General features: G+C 44.4%; 2 protein-coding genes across 5 annotated transcripts in view; one reads left to right on the plus strand and one right to left on the minus strand.

Annotated features, from left to right (window-relative positions):
- Window positions 1-16,366, plus strand: part of snrka (SNF related kinase a) — a 49,268-nt gene extending 32,902 nt beyond the window's left edge. Inside the window, exons 4-8 of one of the 4 annotated variants that reach the window (XM_070440850.1) lie at window positions 676-888; window positions 7,778-7,912; window positions 11,792-13,753; window positions 13,861-14,192; window positions 14,240-16,366. In XM_070440850.1, coding sequence (XP_070296951.1) covers window positions 676-888; window positions 7,778-7,912; window positions 11,792-13,208 — 1,765 coding nt within the window. In that variant the 3' untranslated portion in view covers window positions 13,209-13,753; window positions 13,861-14,192; window positions 14,240-16,366. Of the gene's footprint in view, window positions 1-675; window positions 889-7,777; window positions 7,913-11,791; window positions 13,754-13,860 lie in introns of all 4 variants that reach the window. The other 3 variants (XM_070440851.1, XM_070440852.1, XM_024142317.2) reach the window with 3 other exon arrangements.
- Window positions 16,367-19,723: 3,357 nt separating this feature from the next.
- Window positions 19,724-24,381, minus strand: part of ano10a (anoctamin 10a) — a 37,328-nt gene continuing 32,670 nt past the window's right edge. Inside the window, exon 13 of the mRNA XM_070440853.1 lies at window positions 19,724-22,572. Within this exon, the coding sequence (XP_070296954.1) occupies window positions 22,531-22,572 (42 nt within the window). The 3' untranslated portion in view covers window positions 19,724-22,530. The remainder of the gene's footprint in view (window positions 22,573-24,381) is intronic.

Consider the following 24,381-nt stretch of genomic DNA (forward strand, 5'->3'; position numbering starts at 1 on the left):
ATGCTTTCCAGCATAGAGGTGTGATGGAGGACCGTTGCTATGTGTTAAAAACTGGGTTGTTTGAACCCTGAATGCTGATTGGCTGACAGCCTTGGTATAATCAGACCGTATACCACGGGTATGACAAAACATTTTTACTGCTCCAATTACGTTTGTAACCAGTTTATAATAGCAATAAGGCACCTCGGGGGTTTGTGGTATATGGCCAATATACCACGGCTAAGGGCTGCATTGCATCGTGCATAAGAACAGCCCTTAGCCGTGGGATATTGGCCATATAGCACACCCCCTCAGGCCTTATTGATAAAATTGATGGATAGATCTAAATAGCCTAGTTGGCTGAGATTAGAAGTAATAAATGGTGTCCTGGGTGTAAAACTCAATATTAGGAAGGTGTCCTGAATGTTTTGTAAACTCAGTGTATATCATGACTGTCTTCATCCATAACTTGGTTATATGGTAGTTGTGCCAGCCCGGGGAATGCTGTGGTCGTTTGCAATGTAACTAACATGGTGCCCTCTCTTTTCTTCCTCTGTTTTTGCCTCTGTCTCTCTCTCAATGCAATTCAATGAGCTTTATTGGCATGATAAAACATCTAAAATTACCAGAGCAAACCTATAATAGCAATTTCAATCAATGATGACAAAAACAATGAATACTTTTTCCTCTCTCTAGTCTGGTAGGCCGGATGCTGCAGCGGGACCCAAAGGGCCGTGCGTCTCTGGAGGAGATAGAGAGCCATGCCTGGCTGCAGGGCGTGGACCCGTCCCCAGCCACCAAGTTCAACACCCCCCTGGTGTCTCATAAGAGCCTGTCTGAGGATGAGCACAACGGGATCATACAGCGCATGGTGCTGGGGGACATCGCAGACCGAGAGCCCATAGTAGAGTAAGTTAACACGCATACATAGACATAAACTCAGCAAAAAAAGAAATGTCCTCTCACTGTCAAATGCGTTTGTCAGCAACTTAACATGTGTAAATATTTGTATGAACATAACAAAGTTCAACAACTGAGACATAATCTGAACAAGTTCCACAGACATGTGACTAACAGAAATGGAATAATGTGTCCCTGAACAAAGGGGGGGTCAAAAGTAATAGTCAGTGTCTGGTGTGGCCACCAGCTGCATTAAGTACTGCAGTGCATCTCCTCCTCATGGACTGCACCCGATTTTCCACTTCTTGCTGTGAGATGTTACCCCAGTCTTCCAACAAAGCACCTGCAAGTTCCCGGTCTTTTCTGGGGGGAATGGCCCTAGCCCTCACCCTCCGATCCAACAGGTCCCAGACCTGCTCAATGGGATTGAGATCCGGGCTCTTCGCTGGCCATGGCAGAACACTGACATTATTGTCTTGCTGGAAATCACGCACAGAACGAGCATGGTGGCAGAATGGTGGCATTGTCATGCTGGAGGGTCATGTCAGGATGAGCCTGCAGGAAGGGTACCACATGAGGGAGGGGGATGTCCTTCCCTGTAATGCACAGCGTTGAGATTGCCTGCAATGACGACAAGCTCAGTCTGATGATGCTGTGACACACTGCCCCAGACCATGACGGACCCTCCACCTCCAAATCGATCCCGCTCCAGAGTACAGGCCTCAGTGTAACGCTCATTCCTTTGACCATAAAACCAGAATCCGACCATCTCCCCTGGTGAGACAAAACCGCGACTCGTCAGTGAAGAGCACTTTTTGCCAGTCCTGTCTGGTCCAGCGACGGTGGGTTTGTGCCCATAGGCTACACTGTTTCTGGTAGGACCTGCCTTACAACAGGCCTACAAGCCCTCAGTCCAGCCTCTCTCAGCCTCTCTCAGCCTATTGCGGACAGTCTGAGCACTGATGGAGGGATTGTGCGTTCCTAGTGTAACTCGGGCAGTTGTTGCCTTCCTGTACCTGTCCCGCAGGTGTGATGTTCGGATGTTCCGATCCTGTGCAGGGTTGTTACATGTGGTCTGCCACTGTGAGGACGAACAGCTGTCCATCCTGTCTCCCTGTAGCGCTGTCTTAGGCGTCTCACAGTACGGACATTGCAATTTATTGCCCCGGCCACATCTGCAGTCATGCTTCCTTGCAGCATGCCTAAGGCACGTTCACGCAGATGAGCAGGGACCCTGGGCATCTTTCTTTTGGTGTTTTTCAGAGTCAGTAGAAAGGCCTCTTTAGTGTCCAAGTTTCATAACTGTGACCTTCATTGCCTACCGTCTGTAAGCTGTTAGTATCTTAACGACCGTTCCACAGGTGCATGTTCATTCATTGATTATGGTTCATTGAACAAGCATGGGAAACCGTGTTTAAACCCTTTACAATGAAGATCTGTGAAGTTATTTGGATTTTTATGAGTTATCTTTGAAAGACAGGGTCCTGAAAAAGGGACGTTTCTTTTTTTGCTGAGTTTATGTATAGGTATACAAACAGGTGACCGTATATCCGCCCCACCGACGGTCAAATTCCACATGACCGGTGAGTCTCAGTAACTAAGCTTCTCAAAACTGTGTCTCTGATACTGTTGGTCATTAGTAGCCTACCAAACTTGCTAACGGCCTGGTACTCAAGGCTCTATTGTCCCTCCATCAGGTCCTAATGGCCTGGTACTCAGGCTCTACTGTCCCTCCATCAGGTCCTAATGGCCTGGGACTCAGGGCTCTACTGTCCCTCCATCAGGTCCTAATGGCCTGGGACTCAGGGCTCTACTTTCCCTCCATCAGGTCCTAATGGCCTGGGACTCAGGGCTCTACTTTCCCTCCATCAGGTCCTAATGGCCTGGTACTCAGGGCTCTATTGTCCCTCCATCAGTCCTAATGGCCTGGTACTCAGGGCTCTATTGTCCCTCCATCAGGTCCTAATGGCCTGGGACTCAGGGCTCTACTTTCCCTCCATCAGGGCCGAATGGCCGGGACTCAGGGCTCTACTGTCCCTCCATCAGGTCCAATGGCCTGGTACTCAGGGCTCTATTGTCCCTCCATCAGGTCCTAATGGCCTGGTACTCAGGGCTCTACTGTCCCTCCATCAGGTCCTAATGGCCTGGTACTCAGGGCTCTACTGTCCCTCCATCAGGTCCTAATGGCCTGGTACTCAGGGCTCTACTGTCCCTCCATCAGGTCCTAATGGTGTCAGGACCCGGTGCGAGAAACAGTCACTAATAATCGTCAGAACCAGAAGATGAGGCAGACACAGCAGTACTAGAGATGGTGGTTTAATTAAAGAACAAAATCTTCAGGCAAAGAAACTAAATCCACAATGTCCAAAAATAAAGCCAAGAGGCACAAAATGGAAATCCTCCAAAATACAATAGAAACTCCACAAAGTGGTAAAAAACAGCAGGGAAAACAAACCTCAAAAGACTACTCAAAAAATACACAAGAACTAAACCAGAGAACCTCTGGAAAATCCAACAAGAGAAATATCTGTATAAAACAAGGCTTGGGCTGGGGCTGGGTGCTAACTTACAAACACTGAGCAAGGAACTAAGGAACACACAGGGTTTAAATACTAACAAGGGAATGACCTACAGGTGCAAACAATAATTAGAGCAAGAAAAACAAAAGGTACAAAAAAGGTGCAATGGGACATCTAGTGACCAAAACCCGAACAGTCTTGGCCAAAACCTGACAAATGGCCTGGTACTCAGAGCTCTACTGTCCCTCCATCAGGTCCTAATGGCCTGGTACTCAGGCTCTACTGTCCCTCCATCAGTCCTAATGGCCTGGTACTCAGGCTCTATTGTCCCTCCATCAGTCCTAATGGCCTGGTACTCAGGGCTCTATTGTCCTCCATTAGGTCCTAATGGCCTGGTACTCAGGGCTCTATTGTCCCTCTAACCACTCTGACATCAATGGAAAATCATGAGCTCATGTTGTGCAACATTTCTATAGGCTATTCAAACTGAGATTTAATGGCCTCTTAAGAGGATCTCATAATCTTCTATAGGCTTACTATATTTAATTCTCAACTTCCTGATATTAAGCACATTGCTTCTCTTTACAACAGGAGTAGCCTACCTGGCTGGCATGAAAATGGACCGCGGGAAAAGCGTCCTCCATTCGCTATTTAAATGATGACATGTATTTTCCCCCTGTCTTCAGGCAGGTGCATGATAATGGTCCATTCTAAATCAAAATTAATTCCTATTATATTATTTAGTATAAGATTCAATTGAGAATAGTCTGATGGGTGACAATGTTATCACTTGTGAATGATACCCAGTGTGTGCCGCTAAGGCAAGAAACAGCACATGCCTTTTTCCAACCGGTGTAGTCTACCTGGTATACATAGGCGTGGGTTGAGTAGCACATTAATCCTCTTTCCAACCGTGTAGTCTACCTGGTATACATAGTCGTGGTGTGAGTAGCACATTAATCCTCTTTCCAACCGGTGTAGGTCTACCTGGTATACATAGTCGTGGTGTGAGTAGCACATTAATCCTCTTTCCAACGGTGTAGTCTACCTGGTATACATAGGCGTGGTGAAGTAGCACATTAATCCTCTTCCAACGGTGTAGTCTACCTGGTATACATAGTCGTGGTGTGAGTAGCACATTAATCCTCTTTCCAACCGGTGTAGTCTACCTGGTATACATAGTCGTGTGTGAGTAGCACATTAATCCTCTTTCCACCGGTGTAGTCTACCTGGTATACATAGGCGTGGTGTGAGTAGCACATTAATCCTCTTTCCAACCGGTGTAGTCTACCTGGTATACATAGGCGTGGTGTAAGTAGCACATTAATCCTCTTTCCAACCGGGTTAGTCTACCGTTATACATAGGCGTGGTGTGTAGCACATTAATCCTCTTTCCAAAACGGTGTAGTCTACCTGGTATACATAGGCGTGGTGTAAGTAGCACATTAATCCTCTTTCCAACCGGTGTAGTCTACCTGGATTACATAGGCGTGGTGTGAGTAGCACATTAATCCTCTTTCCAACCGGTGTAGTCTACCTGGTATACATAGTCGTGGTGTGAGTAGCACATTAATCCTCTTTCCAACCGGTGTAGTCTACCTGGTATACATAGGTGTGGTGTAAGTAGCACATTAATCCTCTTTCCAACCGGTGTAGTCTACCTGGTATACATAGGCGTGGGGTGAGTAGCACATGAATCCTCTTTCCAACCGGTGTAGTCTACCTGGTATACAAGGCGTGGTGTGAGTAGCACATTAATCCCTTTCCAAACCGTGTTAGTCTACCTGGTATACATAGGTGTGGTGTCAGTAGCACATTAATCCCTCTTCCAACCGGTGTAGTCTACCTGGTATACATAGGCGTGGTGTGAGTAGCACATTAATCCTCTTTTCAACCGGTGTAGTCTACCTGGTATACATAGGTGTGGTGTGAGTAGCACATGAATCCTCTTTCCAACCCGTGTAGTCTACCTGGTATACATAGGCGTGGTGTGAGTAGCACATTAATCCTCTTTCAACCGGTGTAGTCTACCTGGTATACATAGTCGTGGTGTGAGTAGCACATGAATCCTCTTTCAACCGGTGTAGTCTACCTGGTATACATAGGCGTGGTGTGAGTAGCACATTAATCCTCTTTCCAACCGGTGTAGTCTACCTGGTATACATAGTCGTGGTGTGAGTAGCACATTAATCCTCTTTCCAACCGGTGTAGTCTACCTGGTTACATAGGTGTGGTGTAAGTAGCACATGAATCCTCTTTTCAACCGGTGTAGTCTACCTGGTATACATAGGCGTGTTGAGTAGCACATGAATCCTCTTTCCAACCGGTGTAGTCTACCTGGTATACATAGGCGTGGTGTGAGTAGCACATTAATCCTCTTTCCAACCGGTGTAGTCTACCTGGTATACATAGGCGTGGTGTGGAGTAGCACATTTCACCATAAAAGTGCACCTTTATGAATAAATAGGCATCTTACATAAGTCTGCAAATGCAATGATGCATGGAATGCTTTATTATAATGTGATGAGTGGATTGGATAGTCATAGGCTAATAATATAACTCAATCACTGTGTTGCAAAAAAGACAAAGGTTAAATGAATGCTGAGTGCATATAGTGTAGAGTAGGCCTAGGCTATATCAGATAGGTTTCTTCTTTGTATGGGAAAAATGTGGTCTTTTATAAACACATTTCATGCAATTTTATTACACTTTATATGACTGGAGACATTAGCAGAATCTTTTTTAATTTGACAAATTACAGAGTAGCCTATTCTGCTGACACTGAGGAACAATCAATTAAAACGACATTGTCCATTTTTAATAGGCCTACTAGCAGGGGAGACAAATATAATATGACGTCCATCTAAACTGGAGCAGGAAACTGTTGTCCAATAACTAACTTTAAAGTAGCACTGACTCGACAATGATAAATAGTCAATCTGCACAATGTGCACTCACCGGACATATTGCTTTGCTCTCTGCTGTGCCAATAAAATAGACTAAACTGTTGTTCGTCAATTAAGTTGAGAATTTTGATAACTAAAGGACAAATTAGTATTTTCCTCATCTTCTCTTTACAGCAATAACAATTTGTTTTCCAATCTGTTTTCCCGCGGTTGTATTTTGAATATTGCGATACGCCTGGCTTGGCCTCTCTACTTTTCAGACAGTCGCAACTCAACAATAATCTGCCCAAATTGCGCACGCTGCCTTTCCTTCCCACTGTAGGCAATGCGGTTAGAACAATCCACTTTTTTTTTTTTAGCTAATGATCTTCTTTGGCCAAATCATGATTTTATTTTTTTAATTTCACCTTTATTTAACCAGGTAGGCCAGTTGAGAACAAGTTCTCATTTACAGTTGCGACCTGGCCAAGTTAAAGCAAAAAGTGCGACGGTAGCCTATTTTGAATGATTAGATTTATTTCTGTATAGACGAGGTAAGGCTAATTAGGCTATATAGTTTTGGCAATTCTATTTACTTTAGAGAAAGCTTCCCCAAGCCTTATAGACGCGCTGCACGTAAACTCAATTCCGCTGTTCCAGTGCAGGCTATGGATTACATTTTGGTTTTTTGTGTGCCTTCTAAATCAAAAATAATTCCACATATATTAGTAGGCTGTATGTAAAGACCAGATTAAATTGAGAATAGTCTGATGGATGAGAATATTATCAAGAGCTTGTAAAATTGTGAATGAGAGACTGATGAAGTGTGTGCAGCCTGTGCAAGAAACAGAACAGAGCTCATGCCTTTCATGCAACTTTTTTCAAATCATTAGTCGCATCATGCAGTCTTTAAAATTTACAAACATTAGGCTATATGTTTAGATTTTTTATATCACAGCTAAAGTCTCATAAATAACTCTAAATGAAGCATATAGCAGGACCTGTTTCTTTGTTAACCGCTCAACACAGAATGGCTGCATGAGCACACTCCCTTGGAGAAAATATCCTTTCTATTTTATTCAGCTAAACATGTTTATGTTAATTAACGGTCAGTTACCATGAGACCAACAGTTATTTGCATGACAATCACCAGATGACAAAATTGAATGACCGCCACAGACCTAACCTACACACACACAATTGCAGATGGCCGTTAATCTTCTGCAAGTGACGAGGTATTTGACACACAGCCATCTACTGTCATTGACTCCAGAGGGGTTAGAGGGCAACGAAAGGTTAGAACCTGTTATGTTGCTTTGTTTACATTTTAGATGCGTCAAATGGCTTCTTTAAATGCCGACGTGATTGGGTTTGCTCTGCGGTGACTTGTCTGTTGACATACCGTACTTGTCTCTCGTGTGTGGGTGTGTAACCCTCTCTTGGCCTTCTCTCCCAGCCTGTCCTAACATGTTCTGTCCATGGTGTTTGTTCCAGAGCCCTGGAGACCAACAAGTACAACCACATCACTGCCACCTACTTCCTGCTGGCTGAGAGGATCCTGAGAGAGAAACAGGAGAAGGAGGTCCAGACACGCTCCTCCAGCCCCAGCAACATCAAGGCCCAGTTCAGGTGACACACACACATACCGTTGAAGTCGGAAGTTTACATACACTTAGGTTGGCGTCATTAAAACTTGTTTTTCAACCACTCCACACATTTCTTGTTAACAAGCTATAGTTTTGGCAAGTCTGTTAGGACATCTACTTTGTGCATGACACAAGGAATTTTTCCAATTGTTTACAGATTATTTCACTTCTAATTCACTGTGTCACAATTCCAGTGGGTCAGAAGTTTACATACACTAAGTTGACTGTGTCAATTGGAGGTGTACCTGTGGATGTATTTCAAGGCCTACCTTCAAACTCAGTCCCTCTTTGCTTGACATCAGGGGAAAATCAAAAGAAATCAGCCAAGACTTCAGGGGGAAAAAATAGTAGACCTCCACTAGTCTGGTTCATCCTTGGGAGCAATTTCCAAACGCCTGAAGGTACAACGTTCATCTGTACAAACAATAGTACGCAAGTATAAACACCATGCAGCCGTCTAGGTCACTCCAAAGCAGCCGTCATACTGCTCAGGAAGGAGACGCGTTCTGTCTCCTAGAGATGAACGTACTGAGAAAAAAAGTGCAAATCAATCCCAGAACAACAGGAAAGGATCTTTTGAAGATGCTGGAGGAAACAGGTGCAAAAATATCCATATCCACAGTAAAACGAGTCCTATATCGACATAATCTGAAAGGCCGCTCAGCAAGGATGAAGCCACTGCTCTAAACCGCCATTAAAAAATCCAGACTACGGTTTGCAACTGCACATGGGGACAAAGATCGTACTTTTTGGAGAAATGTCCTCTGGTCTGATGAAACAAAAATAGAACTGCTTGGCCATAATGACCATCGTTATGTTTGGAGGAAAAAGGGGAAGCTTGCAAGCCGAAGAACACCATCCAACCGTGAAGCACGGGGGTGGCAGCATCATGTTGTGGGGGTGCTTTGCAGCAGGAGGGACTGGTGCACTTCACAAAATAGATGGCATCATGAGGAAGCGAAAATTATGTGGATATATTGAAGCAACATCTCACGATATCAGTCAGGAACTTAAAGCTTGGTCGCAAATGGACAATGCTTCCAAAGCATACTTCCAAAGTTGTGGCAAAATGGCTTATGGACAACAAAGTCAAGGTATTGGAGTGGCCATCACAAAGTCCTGACCTCAATCCTGTAGAAATTTTGTGGGAAGACCTGAAAAAGCGTGTGCGAGCAAGGAGGCCTACAAACCTGACTCAGTTACACCAGCTATGTCAGGAGGAATGGGCCAAAATTCACCCAACTTATTGTGGGAAGCTTGTGGAAGGCTACCCAAAATGTTTGACCCAAGTTAAACAATTTAAAGGCAATGCTACACAATACTAATTGAGTGTATGTAAACTTCTGACCCACAGGGAATGTGATGAAAGAAATAAAAGCTGAAATAAATCATTCTCTCTGCTATTATTCTGACATTTCACATTCTTAAAATAAAGTGGTGATCCTAACTGACCTAAGACAGGGATTTTTACTAGGATTAAATGTCAGCAATTGTGAAAAACTGAGTTTAAATGTATTTGGCAAAGGTGTATGTAAACTTCCGAATTCAACTGTACATACATGTGACGCTCAACACACACACACGTGTGACGCATACACACAATACCAAAACATTCCCTCCGGATGAAACCACCAGAACCAACCACCACGCAACACCAATGCCTGTTTAATAGCCTGCTACACAAACTCATCCATTTATTGGGGCCATTCAGATTGTCATAATGACGACGACTCAATGACTAGGAGGAGGAAGCAGCCAAGGCTCTGACGGTAATTGACCTCTTATGCTTCAGTAGCTGTGGGTGCTGCTCTGCTTGGTGTCGTTGACCGTGCCTGGCATTAGGAGGAGAACCCATGCTGTCCTTTCCTCATGGTCTGGTTCCATCCCGCCCCCTCTGGTCATGTGATTCCTCAACGTGGTGACAAATGTGTTTTTAAGGCTGACTGCAGTAAATGCTTTGGAGTGACCTAGAAAAGGGAAGTCTGGCTTTGATATTCCAAGAGAGAAGCAGAGAGAGGGAGCGAGACACTCCTTTTGGAGGAAGAAGAGAGGAGAGATCAAACGCATGCAGGCTAAAGCTGCTCCCTCCTGACCTGCTCGCTGGAACCCATTTGACCAGAAACCCATTGCCAAACAGGTGCTCGGAGGGAAAGGCCCAATTTTTATCTCCTGGGTCGTGTTCCTCTGGGTGCAGGAGCAGAATGTGAGCCAAATCCACTGTAATGTCTGGTGCAGCAGTACAGGTTTCTACTGCACATCTACTGTTTCTGCTGGCCTGCGCTCCTCCATTCACTGCACTTTGTTTTTGAGGGTTGTACCGTTGCTATTTTAACAGAAAACAGCGTGTGGCATCAGGCAACATGGCATCATAACAGAAACACTGTCAGCGTGTGGCATCAGGCAACATGGCATCATAACAGAAACACTGTCAGCGTGTGGCATCAGGCACATGGCATCATAACAGAAACACTGTCAGCGTGTGGCATCAGGCAACATGGCATCATAACAGAAACACTGTCAGCGTGTGGCATCAGGCAACATGGCATCATAACAGAAACACTGTCAGCGTGTGGCATCAGGCAACATGGCATCATAACAGAAACACTGTCAGCGTGTGGCATCAGGCAACATGGCATCATAACAGAAACACTGTCAGCGTGTGGCATCAGGCAACATGGCATCATAACAGAAACACTGTCAGCGTGTGGCATCAGGCAAACATGGCATCATAACAGAAACACTGTCAGCGTGTGGCATCAGGCAACATGGCATCATACAGAAACACTGTCAGCGTGTGGCATCAGGCAACATGGCATCATAACAGAAACACTGTCAGCGTGTGGCATCAGGCAACATGGCATCATAACAGAAACACTGTCAGCGTGTGGCATCAGGCAACATGGCATCATAACAGAAACACTGTCAGCGTGTGGCATCAGGCAACATGGCATCATAACAGAAAACACTGTCAGCGTGTGGCATACAGGCATCAGGCAACATGGCATCATAACAGAAACACTGTCAGCGTGTGGCATCAGGCAACATGGCATCATAACAGAAACACTGTCAGCGTGTGGCATCAGGCAACATGGCATCATAACAGAAAAAAAATAACATTCTGATAGTGGTTCAATTATTTGTAGGAATAACAACAGTCTACTGTTTATCATGCATGCACATCCCAGTTTATATATGCCCAAAACAGTGACCTGGACAAGAGGGCGAATGCTAAGTGTGTTAGCATAGTGCCCCCGCGCTCTCTCTCTCTCTCTCTCTCTCTCTGTGCCATCGTGGGCTGAAGCTGAGCTTCATCAGGGAGTTGGCTTCAGGGATTATCTGTAGAGTCTGTGAGAGTGAATGGAGTCTGAGCGGTGTCACACAGCTGAGGTGTGTGTCAGAGATTCTACTTTAGTTACGCCTTTTGAAAGCCTGGCTGAATTAACTAGGATGGTAGCAGAGCAGCACTAAGGGCCCCGTGGCGACCCGACCCAGCCTCCACCGCCATGCAGCAGCGTGGAGGGTTACACATGCACCCGGCAGCCAGGACTACCATGGGATTAATTGTGTTAGATTGCGTGCCGCTGGGACGTGCCCGGGCTCCGTCGAGAGGGATCCCCAGCGCTCTGTTCTGTTTGTTTTCTCGCTCTGCCATGTCAACAAGGACCTTCTACATTAGAAGAATGTTGACTCACTAAGCTGTTCAGTCAGGTTCAGCAGTTCAGTACAGGATTACACATGAATCATCTGACCTCATTCTAAGATCATACTGTTTATTTTATCCTGACTCTATATAAAGTCATTGCAGCGTATACTAACCAGGGGAATAGTTTGGGTAACTCTGGTCTGCTCTCTGCTCTTCCAGGCAGTCCTGGCCGACGAAGATTGACATGCATCAGGACATCGAGGACAGTCTGGCAGCCTCCTCCATCTGCCACGCTGGTGGTCCCCAGTCCCCCGCCCGCAGCGCTGAGAACCTTCTCAACGGACACCGCACCAAAGGCCTGCTGGAGCTCCGCAGGGACGAGAGCAACGCAGGGGCCTCCGGTGCCCCTGCTCCCGTTTCTGGGCCCCCTAGAGCTGGGGCCACGGCCCCCACACCCTCCACCTCCTCAGCCAAGCAGCGCAGCTGCCTGTTCAGGGTGGAGGAGGATGAAGAGGAGGAAGAGGACCCGTCCCCTCTGTCCACCCAAGTGATCCTGCGTCGCAAGGCTCCGTCTATCACCAACCGGCTGACCTCCAGGAAGAGCGCCCCGGTCCTCAACCAGATCTTTGAGGAGGAGGGGGAGTCAGACGACGACTTCGATATGGACGAGGGGCTGCCACCCAAACTCAGCCGGCTAAAGATGAACATCGCTGCTGCAGCGGCCGGGTCGCCGGGCACCACTCAGAAACGCTATCACCGCCGCAAGAGCCAAGGCCGTGGCTCGTCCTGCTCCAGCTCAGAGACCAGCGACGACGACTCCGAGAGCCACCGCCGGCGTTTGGACAAGGACACAGGCTTCACCTACAGCTGGAACCGCAGGGACAGCAGTGAGGGCCCACCTGGAAACTCAGGGGGAAATGGTGGAGGGAGCAGTGGAGGGCAGAGTAAACCCCCCGGGGAGGGGGGCAGCTCAGGACCAGACAGGGGCAGTCCTCCTGGAGGGGGAGGTGGGGGGAGTAGTGACAATGGAGGGAGTGGTAGTAGTGGGGGAGGAGGTGGTAAGGGACAGGGTTCCCCCTCAAGTTGTTCTAACGGCAGCAGTAACCACTCGTCTTCAGGCTCAGGGTCCACGCGGAGACACTGTGCCTCCCGCAGCCCCGGGGCAGCAGAGCTGGTGGAGAGCCTGAAGCTCCTGAGCCTGTGTCTCAGCTCCCAGTTACAGCACAGGGGGAGAAGTGGAGGCCCCGGCCTGGCAGGGGGGATGGGCCAGTTCATCATAGACCCTCAGAACCTGTCCAATAGTCTGTCCAGCAGCCTGTCAGCTGGCAGCGTCAAGACACAGGAGAGGTCCTCTTGGAAGATGTGCATCGGCTCCAACGGCAGCTTGGACCTGGAGTTAGACACCATCGCTCTGCCCACCACCGCTGTCAACACTCCAAGGACATACACAGACCAAACGGCAGCAGCACTTAGCGAACTGGCCCTGGCCACCAAGGAGAATAACAAGCTGAACAAGCTGAAAAGTAATGTTCTCCAGCTACCTCTGTGTGAAAAGAGCATCTCTGTGAACATCCAGCGCAGCCCTAGAGAAGGGCTCCTGTGTACCTCTCAGGCCAGCTGCTGCCAGGTCATATGACACACACTCCCTGGCGCCCTCTGACACCACTCTGCCAGTCCAATCTGTCCAACCACAGTCACCGCTGTAGCATACGTCTGACCTCAGAACACCTCACCATCAAAACCTGCCTTCTGCTGTTGTCTTAAAAGATTACACTTTTTATTGTTTTTGTTTGTTCACTAGGACCTATGAGCTGCATGCTGCAGGGGATTCTTTTGTTTCTGCTACATCACTAGCTCCCCCGGGAATGAGGTAACACAACTTAACTCAATTCTAAGATGAGTTGGGTGTTGATGAGCCGAGGTAACAGAACTTGAACTAAATTGTAAAGTTAGTTGGGGTGTTGATGTAAACATAAATATGGATGTGGGTTTGATTTTCGATTAACTATATTTTGGGGTACAAAATACCAAACTTTTAACAGTGGGTAAGTAGTAGCACGTGATAGTTAAAGGGTAAGCACTTAAATTCGATTATTGATCTACTGTCTACTAAGTAAAGGGTATGCTGGGAGAGATAGAGGAGGACAAGACAGAGATACCAGTCTTCATACAGCTGGGAGAGTACAGCTGGAGAGATAGAGGAGGACAGGACAGAGATACCAGTCTTCATACAGCTGGAGAGGTAGAGGAGGACAGGACAGAGATACCAGTATTCATACAGCTGGGAGAGTAGAGGAGGACAGGACAGAGATACCAGTCTTCATACAGCTGGGAGAGATGGAGGAGGACAAGAAAGAGATACCAGTCTTCATACAGCTGGGAGAGTGAGAGGAGACAAGACAGAGATACCAGTCTTCATACAGCTGGAGAGGTAGAGGAGAACAGGACAGAGATACCAGTCTTCATACAGCTGGAGAGGTAGAGGAGGACAGGACAGATACCAGTCTTCATACAGCTGGGAGAGGTAGAGGAGAACAGGACAGAGATACCAGTCTTCATACAGCTGGGAGAGGTAGAGGAGAACAGGACAGAGATACCAGTCTTCATACAGCTGGGAGAGGTAGAGGAGGACAGGACAAGAATACCAGTCTTCATACAGCTGGAGAGGTAGAGGAGGACAGGACAGAGATACCAGTCTTCATACAGCTGGGAGAGATGGAGGAGAACAGGACAGAGATACCAGTCTTCATACAGCTGGAGAGGTAGAGGAGGACAGGACAGAGGTACCAGTCTTCATACAGCTGGGAGAGGAGGACAGGACAGAGATACCAGTCTTCATACAGCTGGAGAGGAGACAGGACAGAGATACCAGTCACCATACATGGTCCTGGAGGAAGGGAAGTAACCTGTAACCTTCATGTTGAATAAAGCTCCTGCCATGCAGTCTTAAAACACAACGACCAACTGAGACAAACTTGGTAACTTCTAGAATGTTTTAATTTGATTCATTGATGACCTCCATTTTACAGTGACAGTGACCTACTGTCTGAAACGTTATTTCACTTTGATATTGCACACAGACAATCTGTTTTAGTTTGTATTTTTGAAGTGTATGGAATAAAGATGCGTTTTAGATGGCTATACAGCTCTCACTGAATAGATTTGGAAGGCAACATGAATGATTGTTTCCAAACCGCTGTTTAACAAGTGCTACTTCAACACATCTGGTTTACTTTGGTGTTACTGAGAGCCAGTAACCTGGGAAAATAATGCTTCAGCTCCGCCTTTATTCCAATCTCAATGCAGAATACATTCACCTATTTGGGTCAAATACTACTATACTTACTATTGTATAGTGAATACAGGTAGGAGCTGCAATCTTTTAGACACTATTCTAACAGAAAGGGTCATTCATCTGTAATTATAACTACTGCTGTTCATTTGCAAATTGGGCAAAACTCCTGAAATGATTCAAAGTTCATGACGACGTGTCAGCTGAATGTAAAGTACACTGGTAGACTAGTAGTGTATCTTTTTCCTGTGCTGGCCTCAAGGTAGCAGGCAAGCGGACCCACACAGATTTAATGTGGTCCCGTTCACATGTTGGTCAGTCCTTGGTTGACCACCTGCCATGTTGACGTAACATCTAGAAAAATGCATTTTAAGATCAATAGAAGAGCAGGAGAATTGAAAAGAAAAATGTACTAATTATTGAAAACTGCATTGGTGTTCTGTATTCCAGTGGACCTTGTGTCACCCACCCACGCTTTGCTTTGTTAGACTGTTTTACTTTCTGTTACTGTAACTGACTGGTCTTCTGACTGGCCTGCAGGCTGGTCTTCTGGCTGGTCTTCTGACTGGCCTGGCAGGCTGGTCTTCTGACTGGCCTGGCAGGCTGGTCTTCTGACTGGCCTGGCAGGCTGGTTTGTTTGTTTTTGAAGGGTATATGTTGAGTATGTATATATGTTTTAAAAAGTTATATTTTTGAACGATCTGCTGTTTTAAAGATTATTATGTGTTGAAGTGGGCCCGTGAGTCTTTCGTTGGGGACTAACATCGCAGTGTGTCACACACACACCCACACCTTACTGGACACTGCAGGGTGAAGGTTTTACATTCAGGATTAGTGGTTCAGTAGAGCACATGCACCTTTCAGGAGAGATTCCTGTCTGTAAGCTTTAAAGGACTGGGCTTAGTAAAGAAGGAAAGAAATGGGGTTGTAGGGAGATGTGGGGATATATTTTAAGGGCATTGGCAATAAGCTACATGTTGCAGCTATCTGTAAATCAACATATTTTTGTTTTATATTTCAACCCTGTACAGCCTTAGATTGAAAGGCACCTCGGACTAAAAACTAACAGAGAAAGATATCTTGATATTTTTTCTTTTTCTTTTTAAACAAAATGTCTGTAAATAGAGATGTAAATATGGTGCTCTATATTTAGAGACAGCAGAGTGAACCTTTTGGTGCATAGCTGTAAGTATAGCCTTATTAGTAATGGGTGTCTCCAAGAAAAGAACATGATTTTATTCATGTCTGACCGTTGTCTTACCCAGATGTAAACAGGTGAATGACATGTGCATGTGTTATATGTTTAACATTATCGATCCAAGGACATCGAGAGCGGAAGAACCATCCACTGAATGTTACTGGACCAAACCATGTACTGGCTAAAAGAAAATGAAAATATGAAATGGCAGAATTATTAAATGTATTATTCTGTAGTTGATACCTGTTGTCAAAAGTTACATATAGCTATGGTAATATCCAAAATAAAATGTTGTGGAAAATGACGTCTTATAAATGAGTCTTGTCTTTTCTGTGCTTGTGATGCATTGATGACACGCCTGTCTCCCAAGTCTGTGTTCTGTCAGATGCAACTTCGATCACTTGTTGCTAAAGGAATTGACAGAAAATAATCCATTACTCTGTACATTGTCAATCCCAAATGTTGCTCCATAACTGTTTAACCATAACTATCTTGTCAACTATTTACCTCAGAGCTTCATCCAAAAGGTGGATCACTGATCGGTGTGCTGGTAGTTTTCCTGGTGGCCTTGCTTTTAAGATTAATCATCAGCCTAATCTCTGTTAATGTCCCAAATGGCACTCTATTCCCTATATAGTGCACTAGTTTGCATGGTCAAAAGTAGTGCACTATATAGGGAATAGGGTGCCAGTTGGGGCACATGACTTAGAAGAACTCTAATTAGAACAATCTTGGTGCATCACCATGTTCAGACTCCAGAGACTATTCCCTCCAGAGTAGAGACCAGTTAAATATGCAGGCCACAGAGCCCCTCTGCTGAAAGGTATTCTGCCAGGATTTACAACTCCTTATGCTGCTGCCAGAAGACACCAGTAACCCCTGAAGAGCAACTTCTATAGAGCCTTCACCTACAGTGCCTTCAGAAAGTATTCATACCCATTTTGTGTTGCAGCCTGAATTCAAAATGAATTCAATATTTTTTATGTCACTCATTGACATACAATACCATTTTATTAAATGGTAGCAAATGTATTAAATGAAATTCAGAATTCTCTTAAGTATTCACAACCCTTGAGTCAATACATTGTAGAACCGCCTTTGGCGATGATTACAGCTTTGAGTCGTCTTGAGTAGGTCTGTATCAGCTTTGCACAACTAGATTTGGGGATTTTCTCCTATTCTTCCATACACATTTTCTCAAGCTCTGTTAAGTTAGATGGAGAGCGGCGGTGAACAGCAATCTTCAAGTCTTTCCACAGATTTTCAATGGTATCCATTTTAAATGGTTTGGACTTTGGCTGGGCTACTCAGACTTTCACATTGTTCTGAAGCCATTCCAGTGTTGCTTTGGCTTAATGCTTGGGGTCATTGTCCTGTTGGGATGTAAATCTTTTTTTAAACCCCCTTTTTCTCCCCAATTTTCGTGGTATCCAATTGTTAATAGTTACGGTCTTGTCTCATCGCTGCAACTCCCGTACGGATTCGGAAGAGGCGGAGGTCGAGAGCCATAAATCTTTGCTCCAGTCTGTCGTTCGCGTTCTGATAAAGGATTTGCCTGTATTTGGCGCCATTCATTGTTCCCTCCTATCCTTAACAGTCTCCCAGTCCCCTACTGCTAAAAAGCATCCCCATAGCATGGTGCCAGACTGGTGATGAGCTGTGCCTGGTTTTATCCAGACAGAGATTTGCATTCAGGCCAAAGAGTTAAAAAATGTACCTTTTTGAAAACTCCTGTCATGTGCCTTTTTCTCCGGGGTGGCTTCCTTCTGGCCACTCTCCCATAAAGCCCAGATTGGTGAAGTGCTGTAGAGACTTGTCCTTCTGGCAGGTTCTCCCATCTCAGCCAAGGACAACTCTGTAGTTTTGTCTGAGTGGTCATTGGGTTCTTGGTCCCTTCCCTGACCAAGGTCCTTCATGCCTGTTTGGTTGGCGGACAGCTCTTGGCAGAGTCTGGGTAGTTCCATTTTTTAAATGTGTTATTTCCCAATGATGGAGACCACTGCTCTTGGAAACGTTTCAACACTCTAGAACTTGTTTCATACTCTTCCCCAGATATATGCCTCATCACAATTCTATCTCTGGGAGGTACAGACAGGTCCTTGGACTTTATGGTACAGTTTCTGCACTCAACTGTGGGACCTTATAGACACGTGTGTTTCTTTCTAAATCATGGCCAAACAATTGAGTTGGTCACAGGTGTCACTACAACTTGGAGTCCATCTCAAGATCAAAAGAAATTGGATGCACTAGAACTCAATTTGGAGTGTCAAAGCATAGGGGTTTGAATACTTCTGCAAATTATTGTAGATTTCTGTATTTCATTGTCAATAAATGTGCAAATATTTCTAAAAACATGTTTTAACTTTGTCATTATGACATGATCGGTGAGATTTTTCATATTTTAACATTAAAATGTGGAATAAGTCAAGAGGTATGAATACTTTCTGAAGGCACTGTACATATCTATGTCCTTACAGAGGTAGAGCATGTAGACGGGACACACTAGAGGGATCATCACCCAGATTCAGCCGAGGGCCACATTTTCTTGAGTGGATGGTCAGGGGGCCGGAACATGATTACAAATCATTTGCAGACTGCAAATATACCGCTAGAAGCCAAAACTGATATATTTGACTAAACGATCATTTCAAAAATGTAAACCACTTGGAGCTGATTTCCTAATGTTTTTACAGTCTTGTGTACAACAAAAAAGATAGTGCCTTCAGAAAGTATTCATAGAAAGTGTTAAGTTTCCAAGAGCACAGTGGTCTCCATAATTGGGAAATGGAAAAAATATGGAACTATCGGAACTGCCTAGAGCTGACCGCCTGACCAAACTGAGCTACTGGGCAAGGACCTTGGTCAGGGACTTGACCAAGAACCCAATGAACACTGACAGAACTACAGAGTTCCTTGGCTGAGAGAGGAAAACCTGCAGTATCTACAGCACTTCACAAATCTGGGCTTTATGGGAGTGGCCAGACGTAAGCCACTCCTAAGAAAAAGGCACATAACAGCGCACCTGGAGTTTGCTAAAAGGCATGTGAAAGATTCGGAGCATAATGCAAAAGATTCTGTGGTCTGATGAAACAAAAATGTAACTCTTTGACCTGAATGCAAAGCACTATGTCTGGAGAAAACCAGGCACAGCTCATCACCTTCCTAACATCATCCCTAACGTGAAGCATGGTGGTGGCAGCAACAATGAATGGAGCCAAACACAGGCAAATCCTTGATGAGAATCTGCTTCAGTGCAAATAACAGACTGGGTAGAAGATTTATGTTCCAACAGGACAATGACCCCAAGCATACAGCCAAAGCAATGCTGGAATGGCTTCAGAACAAGAATGTGAACATCCTTGAGTGGCCCAGCCAAAGTCCAGACTAGAATCCCATTTCAAATCTGTGAAAACACTTGAATCTCCAAATCCAGATGTGCAAAGCTGATACAGACATCCTCAAGACAATCAAGGTGTAATAGCCGCCGAAGGTGCTTCTACAAAGTATTGACTCAGGTGTGAATACTTATAGAAATTAGGTATCTGTATTTCATTTTCAATAGATTTGGAAAAACTTGTTTTCACTTTGTCATTATGGGTTATTGTGTGTAGATGGGTGGGGAAACCCTGAACTAGAGAATGGAGACACTTGTAAGCATATGTGAAAGATTTTTGTATAGATTTATTTGAGGAAAAGGATGCTAGGTTTGTTTGGTTTCAATAATGCTGTTCTGAACCATTTTTATACACTTAGTGATATTGTGATGGCAAACTGTAGTGAGTGTATGTACAGTATATAGCATATAAAACAAATCATAACAGCATCGCATGTCATGTCAAAGGCACAAGCCCGCTCTGAGGGGGTCTTCAAGAGCGCATGGACTAATAGCATAAACAACTTAAAAAGAAATCAATTAATTTCCACTCACATACATTCTAAGTATCACTACTTCTGATTGACAGTCATTGATTAGACTGAGTAACAATGACCATGATAGTTGCAGGCTGTGAGGAGTATTTAACATTATGTAGCATACCATGCTTCATGATACAGAGGAGGCTGGTGGGGGGAGCTATAGGAGGATGGGCTCATTGAAATGGATGGAATGGAATCAGTTAAACGGAATCAAACATGGTTTCCATGTGTTCCATATGTTCCATTAATTCCATTCCAGTCTTTACAATTTCTCTGTAGCATACTGAAGCATCACCATTGATAATTCGATCTTTCCTATCTCCATGTGTAGTATCACTATGGATCAGATAATACCCTGGATGTGTGTCTCTGTGGCTCCGTCGGTAGAGCATGGTGCTTGCAACGCCAAGGATCGTGGGTTTGATTCCTGCTGGGGCCACACATACGTAAAATGTATGCATGACGCATGCCTAAGTCAATTTGGATAAAAGTGTCTGCTAAATGGCATATATTATACTCTAGCAATACTATGTAAACGTTTCAAGGACCTCAATGCTATAGAGCACATAATTATGCCAGAATTCCTAAGACTTTCACGTGTTTAGTCCTCCATTTTGAAAGCAGTTCTACTTAGATAACGTCTCTGACAGACCTACTGATACTGGATGTAGCCCTGCCCCATAACTGACTATAGTGGCTTTTAAGTAAAGCTGTTGGTCTAAAACTCTGTCTAATGTGCAAACCTATTTTTGAAAAGTAATTCATGTCACCTGTTGGTGGAATACTGTCTGGATATAATTACCATAGGCCATCTATCTCAAACTGAACCGCCTCCACCAATTCCATAATGGCCATATGAATATGAAAAGTCTATGTAACACAGCATCCTACCCTCAACCGCATCCATACACCTTCAATGACCTATTATTTAACACCTTAACCAGGGCCTGACATTCAGGGCTGCCCGCTGGCCCGGGTAGGTTTTGGAAACCCTCCGGGCCAGTTGATCATCCCGGTCAGTGGCCAACTTGGGCCAGTGAAAAAAATATATTGTAAAAATGCTATATTTAATCTAGGCTATATAATAAAGAATTCCTGAAGCTGTGAGTTCGTTATGTTGATTATTTATCACACGCGCGCCATAAACTACACATTAAGCCTAGTTTGAGATTGTTGTGTGGAACAGCTCACTGAAGACCGACAGCGGTAGGAAACATCTTCAAGGTTATGATAAATACCAATAAATGCTGAGGCAAGAATGGGTATGCATACCTGCAATAAAGTTCCGTCTTGGTAGATTATTTGCTAGAATAGCCTAACTTGATAATCAGACATTTCTTCGAGGCTATTTGGTCTTAGAAAAGTCATTGAAGGTAGCCGATTTAGAAGTTTCACTGCAATATAATTATTCCTTGATTTAATTTCTGATCAGTTTGAGAGAGAGAGATCTATCCGCTTTCATTTGTTTCCCGAGTAGGTCTGTTGCCATCTTTGCGGTAAAACCACGTGCAGTGATTATGAGCAAGACACCCATTGGAATGTTGGCTTCAACTTGGTTTTCCATACAAATCGTTCCGTTACAAAGGGAACCCGATTTTTGCTCACTTTGTTTTAAAACATGATACAATAACTCCTCAACATTTCAAATGGTGAGACTGACTAGCTGCCACAGACTTCATTAGTGTGTTTGTGTTGGGAGCATCAACATACAGTCTATTTAGTCAGGCAATGTTCGCTTTATTCTGACATGTTTTAGAATGTAAAATATTTTTGTCATTGCATAATGCTATTTGGAAGGCTTAATAAAACATGTATTATTCTCTAAGTTCTCAATGCATACTTTTTTGCTTACTAGTTTTGGGGAGATTTTTTTCTATCGGCTATGACAATTCAATATAAAAATGTAGGTCCTTGAAAATTACAATTAATTGCTTGAAAAGTTATTGAATTTGACTTCCCAATGTCTGTATGAATCCTGTAGGCTACTTGCTCAGCCCAAAGGAAAGATAAAATCACTAGCTATTGAATTTATGCGAGCATCATTCGCTTGCCTGCCAGATGTTGACACTTGCCAGTATTTCTTTCATTCGGACTAGTGTGACATTGGCAAATTGACCTGAATGTCAAGCCCTACCTTAACATACATTTGTACGTAGCAATGCATTTACAACAGTGGTTTACGGAGGACATTAAGAAAGTCTTGTTCTCTGGTCAGATCTGAATCTTTAGAGGCTAGTCTTCATGATTGTTTTAATCAGATTCAGTAATGTTCAATAGACATCTGTAGGTAATACACTACACTCAGCAAAACAACAGAAATACCTGGCAACATTGCAGAGGTTAAGAGCATCAAACCAGGTTTAACAACCAACCGTTTATATATAAAAAAAATAATAACTTTGATATTTTATGCATAAATATGCTTTGAGCTAATTGAGGTGTTGTAAAGATATCCGTCTGAAGTGAATCTTTCTTCATTTGGAGGGCATCTTCCATCTGGAGTGTAGCCTATCTTCGTATTTTCAGTATCTGAAGGATCGGCCTCTTCTCTCATCACTTATCATTTTTTGGGATCCCCGAGGCCTCCAGCATTTTCTGTAACAGAGATATTAATCACATTTTACACTTATGTTCCACCAAACTGCCACATGAAATACAGGCTACCTGTTGTTAGGCCTATTATTGGGGATGTCATACAAACAGAATACATGTTCCATAGAAGGAATACATTGTCCTCTGTAGCTCAGTTGGTAGCTTTTGAAACTGCAGTAAAAGTGCAATAACTTGTGTCGGCTGTGGTATTTTGGATGCAGTATTTGCAAGAATAACTGCAATGTACTGCAGTTCAACTGCAGTTATACTGCACTGTAATGCTTGGATCACACCGACAGCGTCATTACATTTTGGTCTACCAGAATTCTATTCATTTCCAAGGAAACGCATTGCAGAGGCAGTTGCAGTGTGTTCGGTGTGGTGTATATGTTGGATTTATCGAACTTATGCGTCAAACTGTATGCGTAGATGGCTGGACAGAAATGGTAGCAGAAGGTGAATGTTGAACTTTGTTACATGTCCAGATGATGCTGTGTACTATTTTGCGCAATGAGGCTGTCGGTGTGTTGGAAGCGTAACTGCAGTTACAATGCAAAAGTACTGCAGTAAAAAAATGATATAACATTTTGGACACAGTATTTGCAGTTCTACTGCACTCTGATTGCAATCTTTTTCCATAAGGGAGAGCATGGCGGTGTAACGTCAAGGTAGTGGGTTCCATTTCTGGGACCACCCATACTTAATGTATGCACGCATGACTAAGTCGCTTTGGATAAACGTGTCTGCTAAATGGCATATATTACAATGTATAAATATTAACGCTTTTCAGTGTTGGAGCAGCTTTTTAAAATAAAACAAACATAAGCACACTGTTAGCTTGCTTGAACAAATATACAGTTCTCCTCTCTCTCTCTAAATGACATTAAGCCTCCCGAGGAGAGGAAACCAGAGCTTTAAAACAGCATTACATCTCCAAATTACAGTGGTTCTGGAACCTCTTAACAAGACCTGGAGATCTTCACCAGATTGAGTTCTTTTTTAAAAATAGAATACTTTTCTACAGCACAGGCCTTCTCCCCAGACTCTAATCTCAGCTGAGTTACATTTAATCAATTCATTCCACTGCCTCCAGCGCACCCGAGCAAATTACATTCTGGGTTCAAATGTGTTACGCGCAATTAACATTTCAATCCAACACACGGATCAATGGGAGAGTTTTTGCTGATGGAAGTGTTTTTATTCATAGTGGATTCCATAAGGGGAGAGCAGGGTTAAATACATAGACCTACGGTTCCCCACAGGGATAGAGTGTGGTGGATTGTACTCAACACCCAGCCCAGGCGAATCTACTGCAGCTACTTGTTCTGGAAAACCAAACGGACAGTCACATTAATAGTGTGTCATGGTCTGTAAATGCAGTCTGTATTTATGCTGTTGTTTGCACTTGCCGGAACATTCTGAGGTTGTCCTTCTGACAGACTTGTTTGCACTTGTCGTTGTAGTCGCCATAACTACAGTGCAACGAAAAACACACAGACAGATACATACACACTCGCGCCACAGAGGACATTCATCTCATTTGTAACAACAGCAGTAACAGAAATCAAACTCCTCTTGCTCAGAGACTTGTTCAATGGCTGCCAGGATCCTGCCGGGAGCCATACTAAGTCCTCTCTGAGGGAAGCCCATGGCAATAAATGATGCCTTCACAGCTCACACCACTTATCAGAGGAGAAGGAGAGAGAGTAGGGAGGAGAGGGGCCAGCAGCGAGGTAGAGAGAGAGAGAGAGAGAGAGGAAGGGTCCGGCAGCGAGGTAGAGAGAGGAGGGAGGAGAGGGACGACAGTGAGGT

This window comes from Salvelinus sp. IW2-2015, unplaced genomic scaffold, assembly GCF_002910315.2.
Source record: "Salvelinus sp. IW2-2015 unplaced genomic scaffold, ASM291031v2 Un_scaffold3070, whole genome shotgun sequence".
NCBI lineage: Eukaryota > Metazoa > Chordata > Actinopteri > Salmoniformes > Salmonidae > Salvelinus > Salvelinus sp. IW2-2015.